Genomic DNA, 26,081 nt, shown 5'->3' on the forward strand with positions numbered 1-26,081 from the left:
TACGCGTGAAAAACATTAATTTGATTGAAAATAGTTTTGTTCTCTAAGTATAACAGTTATTATTTGATTAGAAATAATTGAAACAATATCATATATGTAATTGTTTAATGTTCAAAATGAGTATTCCTAATTAGCCTCGAAATTTTGCTTTTCCTAAGCGTACATTCGGGAAGAAAAAGCCAGAACAGCGTTCATTCCAATCTAGTTGGTTTGATTTGTTCACATGGCTCCACTACGATGAGGTATGTATATTAGTATTACATTTTAATTTGTGACCGTTCATACCTTTTATGAACCTAACGTCGATCTAAATACAAACGCAATCAAAAAAACAACATATAAATAATACTTGTATTGTTGTTTAATAATGTTTTTTATTATTATCATTAATATTTAACATTTATTACATTAACAATGTTATTCTTTTCAGAGCCAGGACCTTGCGTCCGCCTCCCCAATGTTTGGAGGTTATCTACGCCCCTGTCTTGTACTGTGGGGAGGTTTAGTTTGTCCAGCATGGCTGATACGCATCCATCTTGTCTGCAGGGTTGTATTTAGGTGAGGGCTAGGTTGCTAAAGCCCCCCCCCCCCCCCAGCTGGCTGATTAGATAAGATTTTTTAATGAGCCTCTTAAAGTTTCAAACATATTCACTTGTGTTTTCCTGTCATACGCCCATAATAAGCCATAAACAGCTGTCGATTATTGTGATTTAGCCCCCAGGCTTGTGTACAGATGATCTAACCTTCGCCAGCTTAACTGCACGCTTCATTGAGTGTAAGTGATACACTGCGCTATTTGATTGGCTGAAGGAGATAAACTCAACTGATGAAATTCTATCTATCTATTTTCGGATACTGTTGAACTCCCCTTTCGGGTATTATTAACAGATCGCGCTGTCAGTGCAAGAAAAAGATTTATACAATATTGTACAATACAAGTATTGACAGTGAGACGTCAAAGAAAGAAAGTAAGACTGAAACAAAGTTTGAAAGTGTTAGCATATGCATAGACAAGAATTTAAATCAGGTTAAAAACACAATATGAAATTTGGCTAACTGCCAGCTTCAAGGATTCAAGCGTTGGCAGGAGGACACTTTCTGATGGGAGGTTGTTCCATAGTATGACAGTGCTGGGAACAAGAAACGTGGCAAATTGTTTGATATGTTGATGTCTTTGAAATGTGCTTTTAGTTTATTAATAGAACTTGAAATAAAGGGTGTTGCTTAAAATATAATTTTTATAATTTGTAAAAAGGTTTATCAATGACTTTGCCTTATTTGACAGTTTTTGATCCACAAGACTCAACAAGTAATACATAATATGATTACAACCATGCTGATTAGATAGCAGGAAACTGCACCATTTTAAGGTGCCATTTCATACCAAATTCAACCGCGTGAGTAGACACACCTCCCGAAGCCGTCCCGGTTTAGCACCCCCTCTGAAAAACTTCTGGATACGCCCCTGGTCTGGATTTGTAATCATTAGTATTAAAGCGTATCGCAGATCGCTGGACTCGCTCTAGCTTGTCTATGTCGCCTTGCTGGTACGGGCCCCACACTACACTCCCCTATTCCAGTTAGGAATGGATGAGCGCTAGGTATGCGGTTTGCAGGCAGCTTTGGAGGCAGTATCTGAGGTTTCGTCTCAGGAAGCCTAGTGTAGAGTTGGCCCGTTTTGTTATGGTTGAGATGTGGGTTTTCCATTTCAAGTCATTGGAGAAAGTAATACTTAAGTACGGATTCCCTTGGACGTTTTTGAGAATTGTGTAGTCAATGGTGTAGAAGAAGGGATATTTCGATTTTGAACTGAGGAGATAGCATGCCTTGGAGTTAAACCATTTTTTGAAGGTTATCAAAGTCTTCTTGTAGAATACGGTGGTCTTTAATTGAGTTGATGGCTCTATACAGTAGGCAGTCGTCTGAAAATAGCCGGATGTGTGATTTCACTCTTTCTGGTAGATCAGTAATATGACATAGAAACAGCAGGCCCTAACACTGTGCCTTCTGGGACGCCAGATCCTACAGCAACGTGACGGGACTTCTCTCATTCAACCACCTCGCACATCTCACGTTGTGTGAGGAAAGGTGATATCCGTTTGAGTGCGGATGCGGCCCATTAGTTATCAAGCTTCAGCAGTAGACGATGGTGGCTAATGGTGGGGTACGGTGCTGGAGGCCTTACTGTAATCGAGGATAATGGTTTCAACCTGTTTTTTTTTCAGGTCATGGCATCCGAGCAGGTCACGGGCTGTGACAACAAGTTGGGTTGCACAAGAGTATAATTAAATTTCAGAACGCAAGAATTGTCGCAGAATGCTGAACGAACTACTGGTGAATAGTAAAACCAAACAACGAGGCAAAAAGGCCAATCTGGTCACGTTACATTAAATAAAAATGAAAAATGTCAATATGCAACACTCAACTTACCAGAAATAATAAAGTAGCCCAAATAAATGTGAAAATGATCGAATTTCGAATAAACCATTCAAATGTTTAGTAAAATTGTAAAATCGATGTTTAAACATCATGAATCGTGTGAGAATGAAGTATTTGTGTTAATTATAATCACTTGGCTGCAATGCCTTTGTTTATTTCCAAATGTGGTTCCTTTCACAGATTCCATGCTTTTCATGTTCAGTTGTACTTTTTGAATCGCCATACGCTGGAAATAAATAACATGTTTTTAATGTATTTCCTTCTTTTCTTGATAATTGTTTAGCATATTTTTACCCCATCCCCTCGAAAAAAGTTTATAGGCCACACAAGTTGGATTGGATTAAACAAATATTTAAGCATAGGTCCCTGTGACACTACGCGAATACTCTAAAATAACTCACATATATAAGAACGTAATATTCACATATTTGACATCAGTATTAGACAATTTAAACAATAAAAACTTATGTCACTCATTATGGCTCTTTTTCATCGCAGCATATAAATTGGCATATGTTGAGCCACAGATAGAAGTCGTTATCAATGCAGCATTAGACGCTGAAGACTTGCAAACACACACAATCTCCATGCAGAATTGTCGTTCCACATACACATTGAAATTCACACTGAAGGCTCTAATTTAAACGTGGGTAGTAACCTTTTTATTGCGATTTCCATGTATTGTGATAGTTTTGTAAAAGTAAACAAGACCACGATCTTCTTTATTTTTCTCTTATATGAAATACATGATGCATATGGTATGTGCTTCATTACATTCACGATTGTTATGTAAGATAACCATAATATGAATTTTTAATGGAAAGTAATATCAGTTTGAGAGGTTACGCCATTGTCACGTGTTTTCGCGATGAAAAATGTGGTCGCTGGCACATTATTTCAGTTATGAGATATAGATTGTTGGATACGTAAGAAAAAATAAATCTATAGTAGTTATTTAATATCATGAAATAAAAAAAAAACTGACAGAGCTCATGCAGGCAATCAATACATTGAATTCTTCTCATTTTCACTATTTCTAAATATCGTACGATTTCCTTATTTCGAGCATTACCCAATTTCGATCACATTGATTACATTAAAAACGCCGCTCTCGTGATGATGTCACAAGCTGACAAGCATGCGCTCCGAGTATTTTGTTTAGCTAACATTACTAGGCTTTAAAATAATTACAGACACGACTAAAATAAGAAAAAAAACACAACAGTTTAATTGCATTTAAAAATCTTACTTCAACTGAAATAATCCAAAGTTATGCCTATTCCTTGCATTTTTTTTCAGTACTCTTAAAAAACTTGCACATAAACTGCAGACCACTGCTAGTGTAAACACAACACTTTCATGTATTTGATTTATGTTAAAGAAATTTTTTTTCCTTTTTTAAGATTCCCGGAAAATGTTACATGAAACAATCTGTGCACATCGCGAAAATACACTACGCGACCCGTGATTTTTGCCTAATTTGCGAAGTCAAGGCGGGCATTTTGCTTTTTGGGAGGAAAATCACAGCGATTTCACGTGACTCGTCACTCCGACGTCGCGCGAGAGCAAGATAATCTTCGCGCTAAATCCCCTCAATGTTGTGGTGATTCGCTGCGATTCCCCGCAATTCGCCGTGATCGCAGTGACAACGATGACTCGCCAATTCATGCATAGAAACCGAATCGTATCGCTAACTTTATACATGTACATAACACTTCTAATGTTCACAATTATCCGATAATCCAACATCAAAAAAATAATCTTGGAACATTTATGTCGGTAAATATGTTTGAGAATTTCATTAAAACAACCATATGACTACGCCATTTTTCAGAAGTGTAAAGAGTACAGCGCATAATGTGGGACACAGCTTTCATTGGACGAGCGTATTTAAATTTAGATTGATACAATACGATCTTACAAAAAAAAGTTTTATTGCGTCATACGTAAAAAACGTTTTCCTTCTGGAAATTGTGCTATTAATGCATAATATTATCAAAACATTTTTTTCACATTTTTTTCACACGTAAAGCGTTGTAACAAATTAATATACAATTCAAAACAAACATACCATAAGTATAAATGTTCCGTTAAATTCCCAAATGAGAACAAAAATTTATAATCCGAAACACACTTCCGATGTTTTAATGTTAACATGACGTTTACAAATGCTTTCAATATAGTCATCATGTATATTTCCTGACAAAAGAGCGCGAAAATTATGCGGCAATGTACAAGGTCAAGGTATACGAGTGTGCAAGTATTGATTTTTTTATACAAACTGCGTAGCGCAGAGAACATTGAATTCTGTTGATTTCGGTTAAATGTTTCTTTGGTATTTTTAAAACAGTTATATCGCCAACAATTTGATATTTCTTTTAAAGTCAATTCAAATCAAACACGCCGTATCCGTATCGTTACTGATAGAAGTAAAACATAATACCTTGACTTGTATAGTTTTTTTGTTGTGAGAGACCATCTGAGTAAACGCCGAAAAATATAACCAAACTGTTATTTTTTGTCAATGCCCTTTGATCCAGTATCGCACTTAATTGGCAGCGCCATCCTGTTGTTTCTGTGATTGTCACATCTTTTCACAGTTGAACAAACACTATCACCCGCTGGACAGTACACACTAAATAATCAACTGTTGAGGGTTTTTTGTTTTTGGCGTGAAAACCCAGAGAAATGCATGTACATTATACATCATCATTAATTTATTGAACTCTGCGAACGCTAAGTGCTACGTTGATATACTCGTGTTTTTTTTCCAGCAAAACAAACACAATGTTTAATGGCTTTAATATATAGGCAATGATGTAATAACAACAAATTATTTACCACGATGTCATAATAACATGTACTTAAAAATAGAACAGTAATGTATTTCCGATTTCCGGCTTATCAAGCATTGTGAATGTATGTACAACGCTCGGAAAGTAACGCGAGTAACACGAGTTATCCGCATTGGAGCCTGAAAGAGAAAATAAATAAGTATAGCATATTTTAGTCCAAATAATTAGATGTAATCTACCGATTACATTTAACCTTTAAATGAAAGTGTTACTTAAACAATTTCCCGTGTCTTAAGGCGCGAATATTTTGCTAAACACTGTTAACAAAAGGGCAAGATCTACACGTTATAATTCTTAATGAAATGCAAAAATAAGTATTAACATAATTAATAACGTCAATTAACACACAAGGTAAGATCAAAGTTTAAATGGAAAACTTATATCATATTTCTCGTAAATTACCAAATTATTAGTTTCGTCGAAATCAAATACCATGTAGAGAAACAAGGTATTTATAACTGACCAATGACGAAACACTATGCAACTTTCAATTTACACAGTGCTACGCTACATGTATATTGCAACAATATGGAATTTGAACCGTGGTGGTGTATTCGGGCCTGGAATATAATTGATTGTAAGTTTTAATAAACATTCTGCTAATGCAATTAGTTAAATAATGTTTACATGTTATGTTAAATAATTATTGCATGATCATTCTTCTGCGCTGTTATATTAATTTGGAGCCGTTAAAGCTTCCGACATTACTTCATCATGTTCATGTCGGAACGGGAGTATTTTAGCTAATACGCCCATTGCATACAACAACAACAAAAGCTTTATTATAGCAATGTATAATGTAAGTGTATACATATATGTTACATGTACATGTAATGTAGTGTAACCCTTAATGTAAATCTCTTAAAAAGGTGAACCACGGCGGTTCGCGGTGATATCGGTGATTCGCGCTGATTGCGTAACAGCGAGATACATCGCGCGACGGTCGCCGAGACATCACCCAAATTTTCTTGTCGCTCGGAATCACCGCAATTTGTCACGTCGCATCGATTGCGGTGATGCGAGAATCGCGGCAAAAATCACGAGTCGCGTAGTGTTGGTGACATGACAATATATACAATTCACAGGGGTGGGGCGACTGAGGCGAACAGGGAGCAAACTTCGTTTATTTAAATCGGCAGGGAGAAAAAACTTTGCCCTAATTTCAGAGTAAATCCATGTGCAAACTATAGATAACACGCGCATGTTCGCAGTAGGGAGCGACTTAGCAAATCAATACACCAGGATATTCGAGTGCAAGAGTCAATGACGTTGGCGTGTATATTGACTCCGACTCAGCCTGCTGTAACTGACCTGGTTCAATCAGATTCGCCAATACAATGCGACATTGTTAACATCTCTAATTAGCTATCAGATTGCTGACTATCCAATCAGATCTGTGATAACATACCACGTATGGTCTTCTGCAACTTCAATAAGCGTAAGCTCTCATCCTGTGTAAATTAATCAATTAAAGAATAATAACAAAAACTGATTAGCTGTGAAGTTCGGGTGGGTTCATTGATTGATATTGAGTAAAGAGTTTTGTCTTCTGATTGTTCACTTTCTTTTCGCACTTTCTGGGGACTTCTTTTGTTAATTTTAATAATTTTTAATGATACAAAAATATAATGTGAAAACATATTTTTGTTTTTAGTCAAGTCACTGCAATACTATGGAAAGTACTGTTTTATTTAACAGCCAGTACCAGAGCTCCAGATAAGGGTCGTATTTTCGTAATTACGAATTATTTTCAAGTCCGTTACGTATTTATTTTTAGCTCATCTATTTTTTGAAAAAAAATTATGAGCTATTGTCATCACCTTGGCGTCGGCGTCGGCGTTGGCGTTGGCGTCGGCGTCCGGTTAAGTTTTGCGTTTAGGTCCACTTTTCTCAGAAAGTATCAATGCTATTGCATTCAAACTTGGTACACTTACTTACTATCATGAGGGGACTAGGCAGGCAAAGTTAGATAACTCTGGCGTGCATTTTGACAGAATTATGTGCCCTTTTTATACTTAAAAAATTGAAAATTTTGGTTAAGTTTTGCGTTTAGTTCCACTTTTCTCAGTAAGTATCAATGCTATTGCATTCAAACTTGGTACACTTACTTACTATCATGAGGGGACTGGGCAGGCAAAGTTAGATAACTCTGGCATGCATTTTGACAGAATTATGTGCCCTTTTGTCCATTTTATTCCTTAAGCATCAAAGCTATTGCTTTCATACTTGCAACACTTACTAACTATCATAAGGGGACTGTGCAGGCAAAGTAATGTAACTCTGACTGGCATTTTAACAGAATTATGTGCCCTTTTTATACTTAGAAAATTGAAAATTTGATTAAGTTTTGTGTTTAGGTCCACTTTATTCCTACAGTATCAAAGCTATTGCTTTCATACTTGCAAGATTTATGAACTATCATAAGGGGACTGTGCAGGCAAAGTAATGTAACTCTGACTGGCATTTGGACGGAATTATGGGCCCTTTATACTTAGAAAATTGAAAATTTGGTTAAGATTTATGTTTTGGTCACTTTACCCCTAAAGTATCATAGATATTGCTTTCATACTTGGAACACTCACAAACTATCATAAGGGTACAGTAAAAGGACAAGTTGCATAACTCTGGTTGTCATTGTTACGGAATTATGGCCCTTTTTTGACTTAGTAACTTTTAATATATGGTTAAATTTTGTGTTTCGATCCACTCGAAGTATCAAGGCTATTGCTTTCAAACTTCAAATACTTACATGCTATCATGAGGTTACTGTACCTGGCAACTTGAATTTTACTTTGACCTTTGAATGACCTTGACTCTCAAGGTCAAATTATTAAATTTTGCTAAAATTGCCATAACTTCTTTATTTATGATTAGATTTGATTGTTACTTTGATGAAACTACTCTTACCTGACATACCACAATAGACTTCACCCAAACCATCCCCCGTGCCCTCCCCCCCCTCCCCCCCCTCCCCCCCCCCTAATTTTTTTTTTTTTTTTTTTTTTTTTTATAAGATCATCTCACAAATGACCACCACACCCTCACACTATACCCCCACCCCACCCCCCCCCACCCCCCCCCCCCCCCCAAATTTTTTTTTTATTTTTTTTTTTTTTTTTTTTTTTTAAGATCATCTCACAAATTATCACCACACCCTCACACTATACCCCCCCCCCCGATTTTTTTATTATTTTTTTTTTTTTCGCTTTTTTGGAAGATAATGTAATAAATGTCCACAACCCCACACTATACACCCCTCTTCACTCCACTCCTCCCTCCTTTGTGATTGAAAATGAGAGTCCCTTCACCTTTAAAAAGAAAATAGATGAGCGGTCTGCACCCGCAAGGCGGTGCTCTTGTTAAATCTTGTCGTACCATTAAGAATTTCAAAATCAAGTTACGAATATTATTTTAACATCGGATCGTATCGATTTTTATTGAGTTCATTTTGCGTATTAAAGATCTTTGCGGTGCTTATATAGAATGGTTATCGGGTTTGTATAACAAAGCGCATTTTTCTCAATAAAAGTGGCGTATACAGTCTATCTGTCAAAAAAAAAATGGCGGCGCCCAGTGAACGTCCTAAAAAACTGCAAAGCGTCCAAAAACACACTTTTAACATATTGTACGCAAAGTGAGCCGAAGTTTAATGTTAAGAAAGACATTATAGAAAAGATCTTATACGATGTTGTTTGTTCAGTTGCCGACACAGTCGGAAAAGCTAAACAAAAACGCGACACGACGGGTCCAAACTTAAACACACACAAAAAAACATTGAACGAGTGGACAAGTCCCGTGGCTAATCGTTGAAAAGATTGAAGGGGAGACCCGTTTTAATTGTGAAATATGTAAAAATTCATCTAAGGCATACAATATAAGCACAGTTTGGGCATATGAAGGTATTTGAAAAATAACATTGTATAATACTGAAAAGACACTGTTGAACTCGCATAAATAAAGTTGCTAGTATGTTTACTTTGATTTTTTTCGCATGAAAATAACTATTATTATTTATTTTTAGGTCATTTAGAAAAAATAAGAATTATTTTCCAAAACTAAGTAGTAACGTTAAGAATAAAATTTCAGAGTTAAGAATTCTTTTTGAAAATCTGGTAGTTATTTAAGAATTTCACAAAACCTTATCTGGAGCTCTGCAGTACCATAGTATTTCACTGACATAATGAAATGTCATACTGTTTTAGGTAAAACAATTAAACATGGAAACTTAAATGTTAATTAAAAAATGGTATTTGGTAATTGACCCCCTGTTTTTTAAAAATCCCCCCTATTTTTCAAAGTGAGGGGGGGATTTCCCCGCTACTTTTGGACTTCTAGAATAGACACTAGACAGGACAAATTTATTTTATAACATATTCTACATGTAAATCAATATACTTTCATTTATTAAAAATTCAAATTAAAGGTACAATAGGTTTAAAAATATTGTTTATTTAAAATTGATAATATCCACAACAGAAAGTACTGTCGTATTAAAACATTATAACTAAACATTGTCATTGTTCATTCATCAGATCAAAATTTTACATAATGTGAACATTAAACATCATGTTAGGAAGAGCTAAATCATTGACATTTTTAATACAGGAGAAGTGCCATAAAATATCATGTTTGAACCCTAAAAATTGTATTTACTGTAGAATGTCAGAATTAAGTGCTGAAACTACATGTATCTGCACTGTGTATACAAAAAAATCTTCTAAAATGTTTGTCTGTATTCAACATTAACACTGCTACATTATCCTTTATTTATATTAATTTTAATCATAATAATTACTTTCAATTTTCAGAAGCGTGATATCTAGAGATTGTAGATATTAAGTTGCTTAGAGAAAAGATGGAGGAAGTTTTAAAGGATGACCGGTTTGCTCATGTGGCAAAGGACCCTCGATTCCGCAAGGTTCCACTGAAAGAAAGGAAAGTCAAAATCGACAACAGATTCAAGCACATGTTCAAGGATAAGAGGTTTAAGATGAAATATACAGTTGATAAAAGGGGCAGGCCAGTGAATCTTACGACAAATGAGAACTTGAAGAAATATTATGAACTATCGGATGAAGACAGTTCTGATGCAAATGAAGATGTGGATGAGGATGAAGAAGATGGCAATGTTAATGATGCAAGAGATGAGGTGCCAAAACCCAAAGAGAAAATAAAAGCTAAAAGAAAACCGAAGGAAGGAAAACTAAAAGTGAAACACAAGAAACTAGTCAAAGGGAAACAAAATGATGAAGACAGTTCTGATGCAAATGATGATGTGGACAAGGATGATGATGATGAAGATAATGGGGATAATGCAAGTGATGAGATCTCAAAACCTATACAGAAGGGAAAATCTAAAGGGAAACAGAAGAAAGTTGAAGATCTGGTCAAAGGGAAACAAGTTCCTGATGCTGTCACAAAAAAGAAACAGGACATAGAAGATGAGGATGACTCAGATGAAGAAAGCGAAGAAGGTAAAAATGAAATAATGAAGTTATTATAAATATATGATTCATCATTGTTTAAATAATTTTTAACCAGGTTTTCCGAAGGAAAAATCTGGTTATTAGATTGGCGAATGCGGGTGGGCTGGCTGGCTGGCTGGCGGGCGGGCGGAACAAGCTTGTCCGGGCCATAACTATGTCTTTCATTGTCAGATTTTAAAATCATTTGCCACATTTGTTCACCATCATTGGACGGTGTGTCGCGCGAAATAATTACGTCGATATCTCCAAGGTCAAGGTCACACTTTGAGTTCAAAGGTCAAAAATGGCCATAACTATGTCATTCATTGTGAGATTTTAAAATCACTTGGCACATTTGTTCACCATCATGGGACGGTGTGTCGCACGAAAGAATCACGTCAATATCTCCATTGTCAAGGTCGCCACGACTAAAAATAGATTTTTTTAAAAACAAACTTACAAAGGGGGTTAATTTTGTTTGTTCATTTCAAAAGTTCAGTTTGAGTTTTCTCCCTTTATCAGATTTTTTTTTCACAATGAAAACCTGGTTTTGTGACAATTTTGTCCCTTGTTTAGAATAATGTGAAGATTACAAGGACATAGTATAATTAATTGAATCATTCTTAGTACCTCTTCCCAAACCTTAGAGTCTGATATAAGTAGGCCAGTTGTCATTTAATAGTATAAGTTTGAATTATTTGTACTGGACTACTGGTATACCAGTTTACCCAGGATACGTGTGAGAATGACAATGTTTAAAACCGTGTTATGACCTTTGACTGTATTGAAATGCTGTTGAAAATGTCAAATCATAGTAAACACACGATTCGAAGCAGAATGTATGCATATGATTTCCAGAGTCAGAAGAGGACTTTCCAACCAATGACAGTGGGGTGGATCTTGCAAGAGGGGTCGGCAATGCCTACAGCAGTAGTTCTAGTGATGACGATAGTAGTGAGGATGACGACGACGATGATGGTGGCAAAACTGTTGATGGTATGTTTGATAGGGAACTTTTTAACTAGTTTGTGATGTTTTGCTAAGTTAGGCCTTTCTTCTTAATAACTATCTTAGTTTATCTAGGGTCTGTTAATATGTCTTAAAATACAGGTTAGTCCTTGAAATAGTCATGCAGTCATTATAGTTAAAGATCTAAAGCAAAATATGTAGCAAGGTGCTACGCCTTGTTTTTTATTGTTCCCCCCCCCCCTTTATGCCCCTCTAGTTTGGTAAAACTTAAAATGTTAAAATATGTTATAATATATTTATGTGTTAAAATATTCAATGGCAAGTGAAAATGTTATGTATTAAATCTATAATTGCAAGTGCTGGAATTAACAACTATAGATTTATGTAATTGTAAGAAAATGGCACCAAACTGATCTGGTTTTCCACTTTGCCTTTTTTGTGCAGCACCCTGTACCCTTTGTGATCCATACATGTACGTTTTTAATTAAATAGTCTAATTTGCCTATTTGACTTGAGGCTGTATTAAAAGACTTGGTTATATTTATGCCCCGCTTGGAAGAAGAGCGGGTATATTGTTTTGCTCATGTTGGTCCGTCTGTCCGGATCATGAAACTTCATAGGCACACTGATCATGACTCGCAGATGACCCCTATTGATTTTCAGGTCACTAGGTCAAAGATCAAGGTCACAGTGATTAGAAATAGTAAAATGGTTTCCGGATGATAACTCAAGAATGCTTACGCCTAGGATCATGAAACTTCATAGGTACATTGATCATGACTAGCAGATGACCCCTATTGATTTTCAGGTCACTAGGTCAAGGTCACAGTGACTCGAAACAGTAAAATAGTTTCTGGATGATAACTCAAGAACGCTTACGCCTAGGATCATGAAACTTCATAGGAACATTGATCATGACTGGCAGATGACCCCTATTGATTTTGAGGTCACTAGGTCAAAGGTCAAGGTCACAGTGACTTGAAACAGTAAAATGGTTTCAGGATGATAACTCCAGAATGCTAACGCCTAGGATCATGAAACTTCATAGGAACATTGATCATGACTGGCAGATGACGCCTATTGATTTTGAGGTCACTAGGTCAAAGGTCAAGGTAACAGTGAATCGTAAACAGTAAAATGGTTTCCTGATGATAACTCAAGAATAATTAGGCCTAGGATCATGAAACTTTATAGGTACATTGATCATGACTAGCAGATAACCCCTATTGATTTTCACGTCACTAGGTCAAAGGTCAAGGTCACAGTGACAAAAAATGTATTCACACAATGGCTGCCACTACAACTGACAGCCCTTATGGGGGGCATGCATGTTTTACAAACAGCCCTTGTTGGTTCTAAATCCAAATATATTTGATGCAAAGGATTTAAATTGTGACAGCAATTTTCTATTGCAGAAGTTAAATTAATAAAGCCTGTGCTTGGGATACCTTAAAAAACATAAACCTCTCAATTAATGCCTGACATATTATACAATTTAAACAGGTTTGACCCATTCCCATTCAGAAGAAAAGTTAAAATGGCTATATGCAACTGGCACAAACCATAGCCACCTATGAATAACTCCCAGTCTCCAGGTATTACCGGTTTGCACTTTGCTGCTCATCATTACCTAAGGGTTGAATTAAAGGCTTTAAAACTTTAATCTAGTAAGAAAGGTCTTAAATGTGTGAAAGTGGGTAATTGAAATTGGAAAGGGTTAAACTGTTTGTGTATGCCAGATTTTGACCATGGCTGGGGTGAGAGGGACGAGAACGTGGTTGCTATGGAGGAGGCCACTTGCCGACTAGCGGTGTGCAACATGGACTGGGACCGTATGAAGGCCAGGGACATCTACATGCTACTCAACTCATTCAAGCCCACTAAGGGCCTCATAAAGTCTGTCAAGGTAAGTTTTGAGGTCAACTTTTCGAAGAAAGGGAGCGCTAATATACTCTTTATCAGGGTTTGCGTCCAAGTTCAAGGTTTTTTTGGTTAGTTTCTTAGGCATTGCCTTTAAACTTCAAACATAAACATTATGCATGTTGAAATGACCCCATAGACCATGGTGGGTTACTTAAGTTGACAATTATTTTAAAAAATGCGCCATATACAGGGAATAATCTAGAATTTACTATCTATGGGTCCCTGAACTCGCAGATTTTAGACGAATGAGTCCCAGGCCAAAATTAATGAGTCCACCTTGAAAAAGAATGGGTCCCAAATTTTGAAAGATACCAAGTAGTGAAGAAAATATGTCTAAATCACACTAGCTCAATAACTATACTTGCATTAAACTTTTAATAATCTCAAAAACTTGTTGAAACCAAAAAAAACAAAACAAATTCAGAGTTATCACTATCTTGTTTGCCTTCACATAGGCTATAACGTTATCTGTTACATGAATGTAACCTGTTATAACATTTCAACTTGATTCGAATTGATGATAATATTATTGTTAACATCTGAATTGCGAGCTTGATAATATTATTGTTTACGTCCGAATTGCGAGCCGTTGACCTACCATTATTAAAGTTTAGATTTGTTTTATTTTATTATTAAGCTTCAACACCTTATTTCGGAGGCATTTTTTCTGTATTATTTATGACTAAGTTACACAAAGTTAAAGCAGGTTTTCATCCGGGGACTCGAGAAAATATCATAACACATTCTATTTTAAAGGTCGATTCTAATTGGTTCGTATTGTACATCAGCGGCTCGACTAGAGCCAATCAAAAGACTTGCTGGAGTCTTCAAGCCTCATTCGGTTAAACTCAGCGTTCATTGCTACACTTTTGACTCGTACACAAGATGGTTCGTACCTATCGTGATTCGCGTATGCCTTACCGGATACAGTACAGCAATGCGTCCAAGTGGACGCACATATTTCAAAACGATGCGTCTATTTCGTTATTTGTGCATCATAGACGCAGGACGCACATGTAGATTATTCCCTGCATATATAGTCATAAGGGGACTTTGTCACATTTTTTGGCATGTATCGAAGTTTCTCATTAAATACTTTATATTGATAAATGTAAACATTGGATCTAAAAAGCTCCAGTAAAAAACAAGAATAAAATTAAAGAAGGAAAAAAAGTAACCCACAACTAGACTCAAACCACTGACCCTTGGAGTAAAAGTCTATCGCTAAGACCACTTGGCCAACCGTGCTCATGCAATGAATGATGTTTTTTATACTTTATATAAGCAATCCTCGTAGTCTCACAAATATTACAACAACAACAGAACTCTCCAAATTATTCAATTGTTTGTGTTGCATGGCTTTATTATAATTTTCAGGTTTTAAAAGCGTCAAAAGATTCATATAATGGATATTTAAGAGTATGGTAAATGTTCATACCTTACAACTACAAAGAAAGTTTGCGAATCTGAAACATTTTTTTTTTTAATTTTGTCAATTTACTGCAATTTGAAAAGGTCCCTTGAAGAAAAAATCAAGGTGCATGTTTTATTCAGGGTATTTAGCAAATTAGAAAAATACTTAATTCTTTAGAAGTTAAAATAACTGCCTAACAAAAAAGGGCCAGAGTCTGTTTGAAGAACAACCAAAGCAGATCATTCTCTCTTAACTGCTCTTTCTGTAGTTTAATTGTAATTTTTTATATATTAGATGCTTATCAGCTTTTCGGAAATAATTTATTATACAAGGATTTGATTAAAAAAATAATTATTGAGATAAATATTTTGTAAGCGTCAAATGCATTATGAGGTTCTAACTTGATTGTATGCATATATAGAAAAAATGACCATTCATACTTATATAATAACCCAATAAGATTTTTATCTTAACTGTGATGGCAGGTCTATCCATCTGAGTTTGGCAAGGAGAGAATGGCTGAGGAGGAGAAGCAGGGCCCAAAGGAGCTCACAGAGATCAAGATTGAGGGGGATTTTGAGGAGGAGGATGACGAGGGGAGGACTGAAGATGATGAAGGTATGTTAAGAGCAAGGACTCGGTCAATGGTCATAACAAGGTCTTCACTTTGATCAAATTTGAGGGGGATGTTAATAAGGAAGAGAATAAAACTGAGGATTATAAGGGTATATAAAATGCCTGATGAGGTAAGATTGAGGGAATGTTAAGGATGAGAAGGACGAACTGAGAGCGATGAATGTATGTTAGAAGCAGGGTGCAAGGAGCTTACTGGGCTTTTGGGGTGGGGGGATCTCCAGGAGGAGGAAGGGAGAACTGAGAATGATAAAAGTTATGTTTGGAGCAGTGCCTAAGGACCTCAAGATTGTGAAATATGATGATGCCGGTATGGTTCATGTATAAGCAGAGTTCTTATGAGTCCAATAAGGGTGATATTACTGAGTAATATAGCAGTATGGCAGACATTGAGTAGGATGAGGTGAGTGCTAACAATGCTGAAGGTATGCAAGGAACAGAGTTCCAAAGAATTCACTGATGACATTTGATGGGGATGCTGATGAGGAAAAGGGGAGAACTTAGGATAATCAAGGTTTATAAGAAGCAATGCCTAAAATAGCCTGCCAAGGTAAAATGGAAGAGGTTATTGACGAGGGTACTACTGAGAATGATAAAGGCATGCAAAGAGCAGAATCCAATGGAGCTCAGTGTGGACTAGATCAAAGTGGATGTTAATGGGAAGCTGGGGAAAACTGATGATGAATAAAGGTATGTTAGAAGCAGGACCGCCATTAGCTCATCATGGTCAATATGTTGGGGAAAGTTGAAGAGCATCAGGAGGGAAGATGATAAACGTGTGTACAAAGCAAGGTCCAAATTAGCTCAGTTAGGTAAAGATTTTGATGGGTTTTAATGAGGATAATGAGAAGAAAATAGCTAAATGCTGAAGGCATTTAAGAAGCAGTGTCACAAGAAGCTTAATGAGGTCCATATTTAATGCAATGTTAAAGAGGATGAGGAGGGGAGAACTAAGGATGATGAAGGTATGTTTGAAGCAGGGTCCCACGGAGGCTGCTAGGGTCAAGATGGGGGGAAATGGTGAGGAGTATGAGGAGGGGCAAACTAATGATGATGAAGGTTAATAGGAAGCAAGGTCACAAGGAGCCTGCTGTGGCAAGATTGAGGGTGATATCTAGGAAGAGGTGCAAAACTTAGGCTGAAGGTAGTTTTGAAGCAGGGTTTCAAGGAGCTCATTGTGAGGGTCAGTTAAAGAGGTGAAGGAAGTGAAAACTGATGGTATGTCAAAAGAAGCACCCATAAGATATAAATTTCGAAACCCAACCTTAAAACGTTTACAGTGTCCATATGATTATTTTGGTATTATATGTTCAGGCACCAGTTACCACATGGAGAAGTTGCGTGAGTACCAGCTGAAGCGTCTACGTTACTACTATGCCGTTGTGGAGTGTGACACTGCAGCTACTGCAGACACCATCTACAAGGAATGTGATGGTCTCGAGTATGAGTCCTCATGTACCAGGCTCGATTTACGGTAGTAAAACTTTTCCATGGCCCCACCCGGAGGAAATTTGTTTTCCTTGTATAAATATAATGAAGTGAAAACTTTAAAAATCTTTTCTGAAACCGCTAGGGCTGAAGGCTTTGTATTTTTTATTTAACATCGTATGGTGGACCTATAGGAATGACACTATAATTATAAAAAACTCTATTTTTGTATGTGCAGAGTGGTTCAAAGGTTATCATGTATTTACCATAAATATCTTTCAATGCTATTTTATGCAGCTTCATTCCCGATGATATGGATTTTGAGGAGACAGATGTGACGTCCTCCTGTACTGAAGCCCCTGCTAACTACAAACCCATTTTCTTCAATAACGCAGCCCTGTCGCAATCCAAAGTATGCTGTATTTAATTGAACTACCAATCTCTGTAGCTTATGAAAAGACTCTGTAACAAGGTGTGGCCTTGTGTGCTGCTCCGGGAATCTCTGCATAATGTTAGATACACACTTTTAACTGGTATTCATGAACAGCAAGCCTATTGTTGTTAATTCAATCAAACAAATTAAGGAGAGAATGAAAAATACAGCAAGATTTAAACAATTCAAAAGCTATTATATGTAAGAACATATCACACTTCCTAACTTATTCAATGTTTATCCAACTAAATACATATATGTATAATATATCTTCATAAACTGTCAGGTAAAAGCTCCAGTCCAAAAATGTGTCAAAATATTAGTCTTTGGAAATTGCATCGTCCAGGCCAAAATTCAAATTAATCAAAATCTGTAAAATAATAATGATTCTGTAATTAGTAATCATATAGTCACAATAGCTTTGTGTCTTAAGTAAAGCAATACATGCTGCGGTTGTACCAAGCAAACCTTGCTGAATTCGTTTTTAATTGTAACTAAATGTAATTTTGGTGGACGGAGGCATACTTAACCTGACTGCAATAGCAGATACTACATAATTATTATTGTATCTTGGCGCCATTGATTTTTCTTCGCTTTATAGTTTACAGCCTGTGCCTTTTTGATTGGGAAAAAAGCGCCATAGACCAGGAAATTGGGAAAAAATAAACATTTTTAATATGATTATAAATAACAGTATACCAATTGTTCATAAGTGCATGTTCAACTGCTTTCTAAAATTCATATTATTTAGTGCTAGGGAATTAAATTGCTGTATAATAAACTCAATAAACTAACTATTTATTGAAAAAGTTTGGCATATTTTTGGGAAAATTTTGGTCAGATATTTGGGAAATAATTGTTACTTTTTGCCATTGGGAAACAGCTTTGTTTTCACTATTTGCAATTGGGAAATAGCCTGTAAGAGGCTGTAATTTTGGGCCAAAAAAATCACTGGGCGCCCACCTGTCTATGGCATATATCTATCTATACACCGGCTAGGTTGACCTGACATGGGATGAGACAGACCGTGAGCGTGTGCAGCTGACGGCTGAACAGTTCTCCAAGAGTGGGGATGATATTGAGGAGGAGAACCTGAAGGCTTACCTGGCATCCAGCTCTGATGAAGAAGGTTTGTTTATGCATGTACGTAAAGTGTCGTCCCAGATTAGCCTGTGCATCTGCATTAGCTAACCAGGGAGGACACTTTGACGCCTAGACTGGATTTTTGTTTAGAATAGACTTTCTTAAAACAAAAATTCCATTAAAGCATAAAGTGTCATCCCTGATAAGCCTTTGTCAACTGCACAGGCTAATCTGGAACCAGTCTCTATGTACATGCATTAAGCCTAGTTTTGCATACAGCTCCAATGAGGAAAGATGGTATGTTTGTTTGGCCTTAGGCTATGGAATATAATACAATACATGTTTAATTAGTTTTGTTATTTAACCTTGGTGTGATTGTTTGTCTGGATTTTTTACTGCTTTTAAAACTCCCTTGTTCATGGAATATAATCCACTCCAGGGAATCTATTATTTTACTAGTTAGATGTCCCAAAGGAATGTGTTATGTATATTTGAATTTGGGGTGAAAAAAAAAAAAAAAATTGTAATAATTTATAGTCTCTGCTTTGTCGTCTGGTTCAGGCTATTTCTCACCAACTTCTAGCAAGATGTCAACAACAAAAATTGTGAAGTTATTTCAAATATGTTTTATTAATATAACCAGCACCATTGGCGTAAGTATTGTCCTCATAGTTATGAAACCTAATGAAATTATAACCCTTTCCAACTGAGCTAGCATTTCAAATTTGCCTAGAGCCTCAACCAATCACAACATATGCTCAAGTCCATAGTTATACCTAAGGGTAATGAAACAGCATTTATATATAAGTCTCTGTCTGGGAAAATGGGGCATGCATGCATCTTTTAAAGGGTCACTTTTCGCTGAGACTGAATTTTTGTTTAGAAGAGACATCCTTTGAACAAAAATGCCATAAAGACGGAAAGTGCTGTCCCTTATTATCCGGTGCGAAACTGCATAGGCTACTATGGGACGACACTAAACGCACATGTAGTAAGTCCAGTCTCAGATAAGAAAGGTTGGACCATTTATTTGGCCCTAGTCTATGGAATAAAATACAATGCATTTTCATTGTTTTTTTTCTGGTTAGGAATATTGATTTGTTTCTCTGAATTTGTTCACTGCATGAAAAAATCCCTAGTTCATGGAATATAATTGGTATATAATTTAGTCTCTTCCAGGGCATTCATTTATTTACTGGAGAGATGTCCTAATAGAAATGTGTTTTTTTTTCTGCAAAATATTTTACTTTGGTGCCACTTAAAACATTTTTATGCCCCCTTTCAAAGAAAAGGGGGTATATAGTTTTTGCACTGTCCATCTGTCTGTAAGTCTCTCTGTCAGTCTGTCACACTTTTTGTGTCCGCTCTCTAATTCAAATAGTTTTCATCTGATCTTTACGAAACTTGGTCAGAAGTTGTATCTAGACAATATCTAGGTCAAGTTCGAATATGGGTCATGCCGGGTCAAAAACTACGTCACGGGGTCGAAAAAACAAATCCAAGGGAAGTAATAAGCTTTAAATGGACATAATTATCTGACCTGCCAAATTATATATTTTTGTTAAATAAATCAAAGCGGCCGGTAGGCGGCATTGTGTTTCTGACAAACACATCGTGGTATAAGGTCAAGGTCATCCTTCAAGGTCTAAGGTCAAAAATACAAATCCAAGGAAAGTAATAAGCTTTAAAGGGAGATTATTATACAATATTGAACATAGCAACTTGATATTTGGCATGCATGTGTATCTCATGGAGCTGCACATTTTGAGTGGTGAATCTACAGTCACGGTAGTGGCTTTTAATTATTTGCTACTAAAAATAGAGATTTATAGAGACAATTATTTTCAAGGGAAGTAATTTATATAATTATAAATCTCAGATTATATATTTCCTTACCAAGAATTTAAGTTCTTTTCACAGTTACTGTACAGATTTTTTATTTTGATTATTTATAACTCAAATGATTGATTTGTCAAAGTTTTTTTTTTAATGATATAATTATCATTTCTTTCCTGTACTAATTTGCGAATGGTAGGGTTCATTACATACCAGTGGACTTATGTCCATAGATACATGATGAAATCTGGCTATGATCTCTTTGATAAACCACAGGCCTTGGTTTTCAGTGATGTCTGAATTGGTCATTTTTGACTGTCTACAGACCCCCCCCCCCCACCCCTCCCCAGTTGGATTGGAAAAAATCCAAGGGAAGTAATAAGCTTTAAAGGGAGATGATTTCTATACCTGCCAAAAGATAAATACAAATCGTCTGTAAACAATTTGTAAACAATTTGTAAACATCTTCTTCTACTAAACCATTGAGCCAATTTCAACTAAATTTCATGTGGAGCATCCCTAGGTCATGGGACAAAAGAATTGTTAAAAAAAATTTGATCACATAACCAAGATGGCCGCCATGACCATATATGGTAAAAACCTTAAAAAATCTTCTTGTCAGAAACCGCTCATCAGATTTTCAAAAAATTTCACAGGGATGATCTTTGAGGGCTCCCCTGAAAAAGTTGTTCAAAGAAATTTGATTCGTCAAAAAACATGGCCGCAGGAGCTCGTTGAACTTTGCATGTTTATTCGTTTTTGCCTATTTTGTGAAAACTTTCAAAAATCTTCCACATTTTTTGTCCGATCCTTTCCAAATTTGCACAGTGTCTTTATATCAATGAGGACACGAACCCTACAAAAAGTGAGCATTATTTGTCTATGAAGTACAGAATTACCTCCCCTTGAATTGAGAAAATGGTGTTTATGCAATAAAGTCCAAATTTTTCATCCAATTCTTTCCAAACTTGTAAGGATTTAGCATGGTTCAAACAAGGGAAACAACTACGGTTTATGCATGTTCTTTTTATTACAGATTTGCCTCCCTTTAATTCATTCAAAATCTCATTTTACAGCAGAGATTCCAAATCTGACCTGTAAATGAGCCCCATATTTACTGCCGGTGCTATGTTACCTTTTCCCATTTGATCATTCTTAAGTATTGGTCTTGTAATGCTGCTACTGCTACTGCTACTGCTACTGCTACTACTACTACTACTACTACTACTACTACTACTACTACTACTACTTCTACTACTACTACTACCACTACTACTACTACTACTACAACTACTACTACTACTACTACTACTACTACTACTACTACTACTACTACTACTAGTACTACTACCACCACCACCACCATCACAACCACCACCACCACGTCTACTATTACTACTTCTACTACTACTGCCACTACTACTACTACTTTTACCACTACTACTACTACTACTACTACTACCACTACTACTACTACTACTACTACTACTACTACTACTTCTACTACGACTACTCTACTACTACTACTACTACTACTTCTACTACTACTACTACTACTACTACTACTACTACTACTACTACTACTACTACTACTACTACTACTACTACTATTACAACTACTATTACTACTACTACTACTACTACTACTACTACTACTACTACTACTACTACTACTACTACTACTACTACTACTACTACTACTACTACTACACCACCACCACCACCACCACCACCACCACCACCACCACCACCACCATTCACAGTAACAAAAAACGTATTCACACAATGGCTGCTACTACAACTTATAGCCCATATAGGGGGGCATGCATGTTTTACAAACAGCCCTTGTTTCTATGGGATTTTAACCACAACTGTTCATGTTTATCTCCGACACATATTTTTAGGTCACCTGTCATAAAGTGACACGGTGAGCTTATGTGATCGTGTGATGTCCGGCGTCCGTTGTGCGTGCCTGCGTGTGTCCGTGCGTTCGTCCGTCAACAATTTGTTTGTGTAGACAGTAGAGGTCACAGTTTGCATCCAATCTTGATGAAATTTGGTCAAAATGTTTATCTTGATGAAATCCGGTTTGGGATTGTATTTGGGTCATCTGGGGTCAAAAACAAGGTCACTAGGTCAAATAATAAAACAACCTTCTGTAGACAATAGAGGTCACAGTTTTCATCCAATCTTTATGAAATTTGGTCAGAATGTTTATCTTGATTAAATCTGGGTTGGGATTTTATTTGGGTTATCTGGGGTCAAAAACTAGGTCACTAGGTCAAATAATAGAAAAACCTTGTGTAGACATTAGAGATCACAGTTTTCATCCAACCTTTATGAAATTTGGTCAGAATTCTTGATGAAGTCTGGGTGGGATTGTATTTGGGTCATCTGGGGTAAAAATCTAGGTCAAATAAATAGAAAAACCTTGTGTTGACAATAGAGGTCACAGTTTTCATCCAATATTTATGAACTGTGGTCAGAATGTTTATCTTGATGAAATCTGGATTGGGATTGTATTTGGGTCATCTAGAGTCAGGAACTAGGTCACTAGGTCAAATCATAGAAAAACATTGTGTAGACAATTGAGGTCATAGTTTTACCTCTGATCTTAATGAGTCAGGTGAGCAATTCAGGGCCATCATGGCCCTCTTGTTTTTGATTGTGATTAGTTATAGTCTTACCTTTCTCATGTCTTATGTTAGATTGTCTTGTTAAGGCCATTTCTCATCACCTATATTGTACTATTAAGAAATCAATAAATCTGTTTGAGATGCTTGTTTCCGACATGCTTCAATAATATTACTGTGACCATTGTCTTTTATTGTGTTTCTTAGACTTATGAAACCTAATATAAAAATAACCTTTCTCAACAAAGCTAGCTGGCCAGAAAGAGGTGGATGAGGTGTGGAGTGTATAGGGGCTATTAGGATAGGCAAACTAGTTGTGTATCTGATCAAACAGTCCTAAACAGTGTGCTAATTAAGGACTTCACTTTCCTGGTGTATTTTTTGCTTCAAGGAAGTCTCTTTTTAGCCAACAACCCATTTTAGTTTGAAAGTACATCCCTGATTACCTAGTGGACACTGCACTATTATGGGATGACACTTTACACACTTGCATTGAGTCCAGTTTTTCCAGAACAAGGCTCACATAACTATCCCTTATTTCAGCACCTGATTATTCCACTGCTGCTGCTGAGGATGATGATGAGGTGGGTGGCTCAGGTGATGAGGACAGGCAGATCAACAAGTACAAGGCCCTTCTACTGGACATGGACAGACAACAGGAGAAGGGGAAGGGAGACGTGCAGATGGAGATCACCTGGGAGCCAGGTACAGGAGGGGGGGGGGAGAAGGGGGGGGGGAGACGTGCAGATGGAGATCACCTGGGAGCCAGGTACAGGATGGGAGGGAGAAGGTGGAAGGGAGACGTGCAGATGGAGATCACCTGGGAGCCAGGTACAGGGGGGAAATGGGCGCAGGAGAAGGGAATTTTTTAGATAAGTATGTCTTAAGTCAAGCCTATTAATTTTATTTACTAAGATATGATAATGAACCACAATTTTAATAAACATTTCTGTTAATTTGGCAAACAAAGTGCAAGCATTTCTTAAGAGAAGTCATTTCCCAAAATAGAAGCATGCAAGATTAAATAAACATGTATCAACAATGTTCAATCATTTTAAAATAAATCAGCCTCAGACATGAGAAGTCTTGAGACTAAATTAATGAACTAAAAATTATGTGTCATAGCTCATAGGAATTTCATGACTACATTGATTACTTATATTTTTTTCTTATATTACATTTACTTGGTTCTTGTGAACACCATGATTTAAATGATATACTTGGATTGTTTCCTATATTTGCATTCAACTTTGTTTGTACACAGTTTTGCATTTGCAAAAACAGTATACATAGTGAAGTATGCTTCAATCTCTTTTGATTGCCTATAGTGCGTACACTAATGCACACATGTATATTACCATAGGGAATTTTAAAATATGCATGCGTTAAGATTTGTGCTAGGTTAATGTTTGCAATCTATACCACATCCTTTCACATTCTACTTATGGTCATTTTCCATTTTAAGGGACCCTCTTCTAAAAAAAAAATCCAGTTTAGGCGGAAAGTGTTTATGCACTGTATGCATATGCTTTATGCCCTGTTTTCTCAGAACAAGGCTTAAATATGTGATTCAACCCTCACATAATATTTTATTTATGCAATTTTTATGAGGTCGTAGAAAAATCATGTGATGTTGTCATCTTGATAATGAAGTTAAACTGTGAAATACTTGTATGCAGGTCTCAAGGAAACCACGGAGACGATTTTGAAGAAGAAGAAGAAGCACAAGGACTCAACAGTTTGGGAGGAGTATCTGGAGAAACGGAAAGAGAAGAAGATGAAGAAGCTGGAGGAACGGAAGAACAAAAAGAAAATGTGGGAACAAGATGATCAGTTTATGGATGATAATGATGACAACAGTGAAGAGGATACGGTACAGATAGTTAATTGCATAATAGTCAGGATTTCGGGAAAACTGGGCATAATTCATGTGCATTAGCAAATCAGCGACATTACTTTCCTCTTAAACTTAATAATTGCTAAGAAGAGACTTTATTTAAACTAAAAATACCCTTTAAGGGGAAAGTATCATCCGTGATAAGCCTGTGAGCACTGCACAGGCTAATCAGGGACGACACTTTACGCACATGCATAAAGCTAATTTTTCCCAGAACAAAGCTTGCATGATAGCTGTAATTGTTTTGAACCAATATACAAAACGGTCAATGTATGTTTTTATGCCTTCTGATAGGGGTGGCATATAGAAGTCGAACTTTCCATCCATCAGTCCGTCTGGTAGTCTGTTTTCCGAAGGATTTTAACCCAACACTATCAGATATTTAAACGATTTTTGGTATGTGAGTCTACCTTCATGACCTCAGATGAGGTGTGAATTTCTTTACTGTCCATTGATTTTTATGCTCCCCCAAAACTTTTGGGGGGAGCATATAGTCGCCGCTTCGTCTGTCCCTGCATGCGTCCGTCCGTGCACAATTTTTGTCCGGGCTATTTCTCAGCAATTAATGACCGGAATTCAATTAAACTTTATATGGGAAGCTTCACTACCAAGAGGAGATGTGCAAATTATCAGCCGGTTCTGGTCGGATGATTTTTCACAGAGTAATGGCCCTTTGAAATTTTTCATTAACTGTACATATTGTGTAATTCTTGTCCGGGCTATTTCTCAGCAACTAATGACCGGAATTCAATGAAGCTTTATGGGAAGCTTCACTACCTTGAGGAGATGTGCATGTTATTTGTGGGTTCTGGTTAGCGGATATATTTAGAGAGTTATGGCCCTTTGAAATTTTTAAGTGCTAAACCATCCATCGTATTATTTTGTCCAAAGTTATGCCACTCAAGACGTTTCCTTTTATCTGAATATATAGTGCAATATTGTGACAAAAAAAAACTTTGGGGAGCATCACCCGTCTCCGACGGTTTCTTGTTGGAAAAGTTATGGGCCTTGGACTTGGAAATTTTCTCTATAATGCCCTTTTCCGGAATTTTTAAACAACACTTTCAGATATT

General features: G+C 36.5%; 1 protein-coding gene across 3 annotated transcripts in view; it reads left to right on the plus strand.

Annotated features, from left to right (window-relative positions):
* Positions 1-3,091: 3,091 nt before the first annotated feature.
* The window catches only part of LOC127875189 (ESF1 homolog), a 28,489-nt gene continuing 5,499 nt past the window's right edge, over positions 3,092-26,081 (plus strand). Inside the window, exons 1-10 of one of the 3 annotated variants that reach the window (XM_052420041.1) lie at positions 3,092-3,197; positions 10,103-10,768; positions 11,618-11,755; positions 13,468-13,634; positions 15,551-15,683; positions 17,013-17,172; positions 17,424-17,538; positions 18,559-18,688; positions 23,655-23,816; positions 24,791-24,984. In XM_052420041.1, coding sequence (XP_052276001.1) covers positions 10,150-10,768; positions 11,618-11,755; positions 13,468-13,634; positions 15,551-15,683; positions 17,013-17,172; positions 17,424-17,538; positions 18,559-18,688; positions 23,655-23,816; positions 24,791-24,984 — 1,818 coding nt within the window. In that variant the 5' untranslated portion in view covers positions 3,092-3,197; positions 10,103-10,149. Of the gene's footprint in view, positions 3,198-3,308; positions 3,366-10,102; positions 10,769-11,617; positions 11,756-13,467; positions 13,635-15,550; positions 15,684-17,012; positions 17,173-17,423; positions 17,539-18,558; positions 18,689-23,654; positions 23,817-24,790; positions 24,985-26,081 lie in introns of those variants that run through there. The other 2 variants (XM_052420043.1, XM_052420042.1) reach the window with 2 other exon arrangements.

The sequence above is a fragment of the Dreissena polymorpha genome, chromosome 3 (genome assembly GCF_020536995.1).
Source record: "Dreissena polymorpha isolate Duluth1 chromosome 3, UMN_Dpol_1.0, whole genome shotgun sequence".
Taxonomy (NCBI): Eukaryota; Metazoa; Mollusca; class Bivalvia; order Myida; family Dreissenidae; genus Dreissena; species Dreissena polymorpha.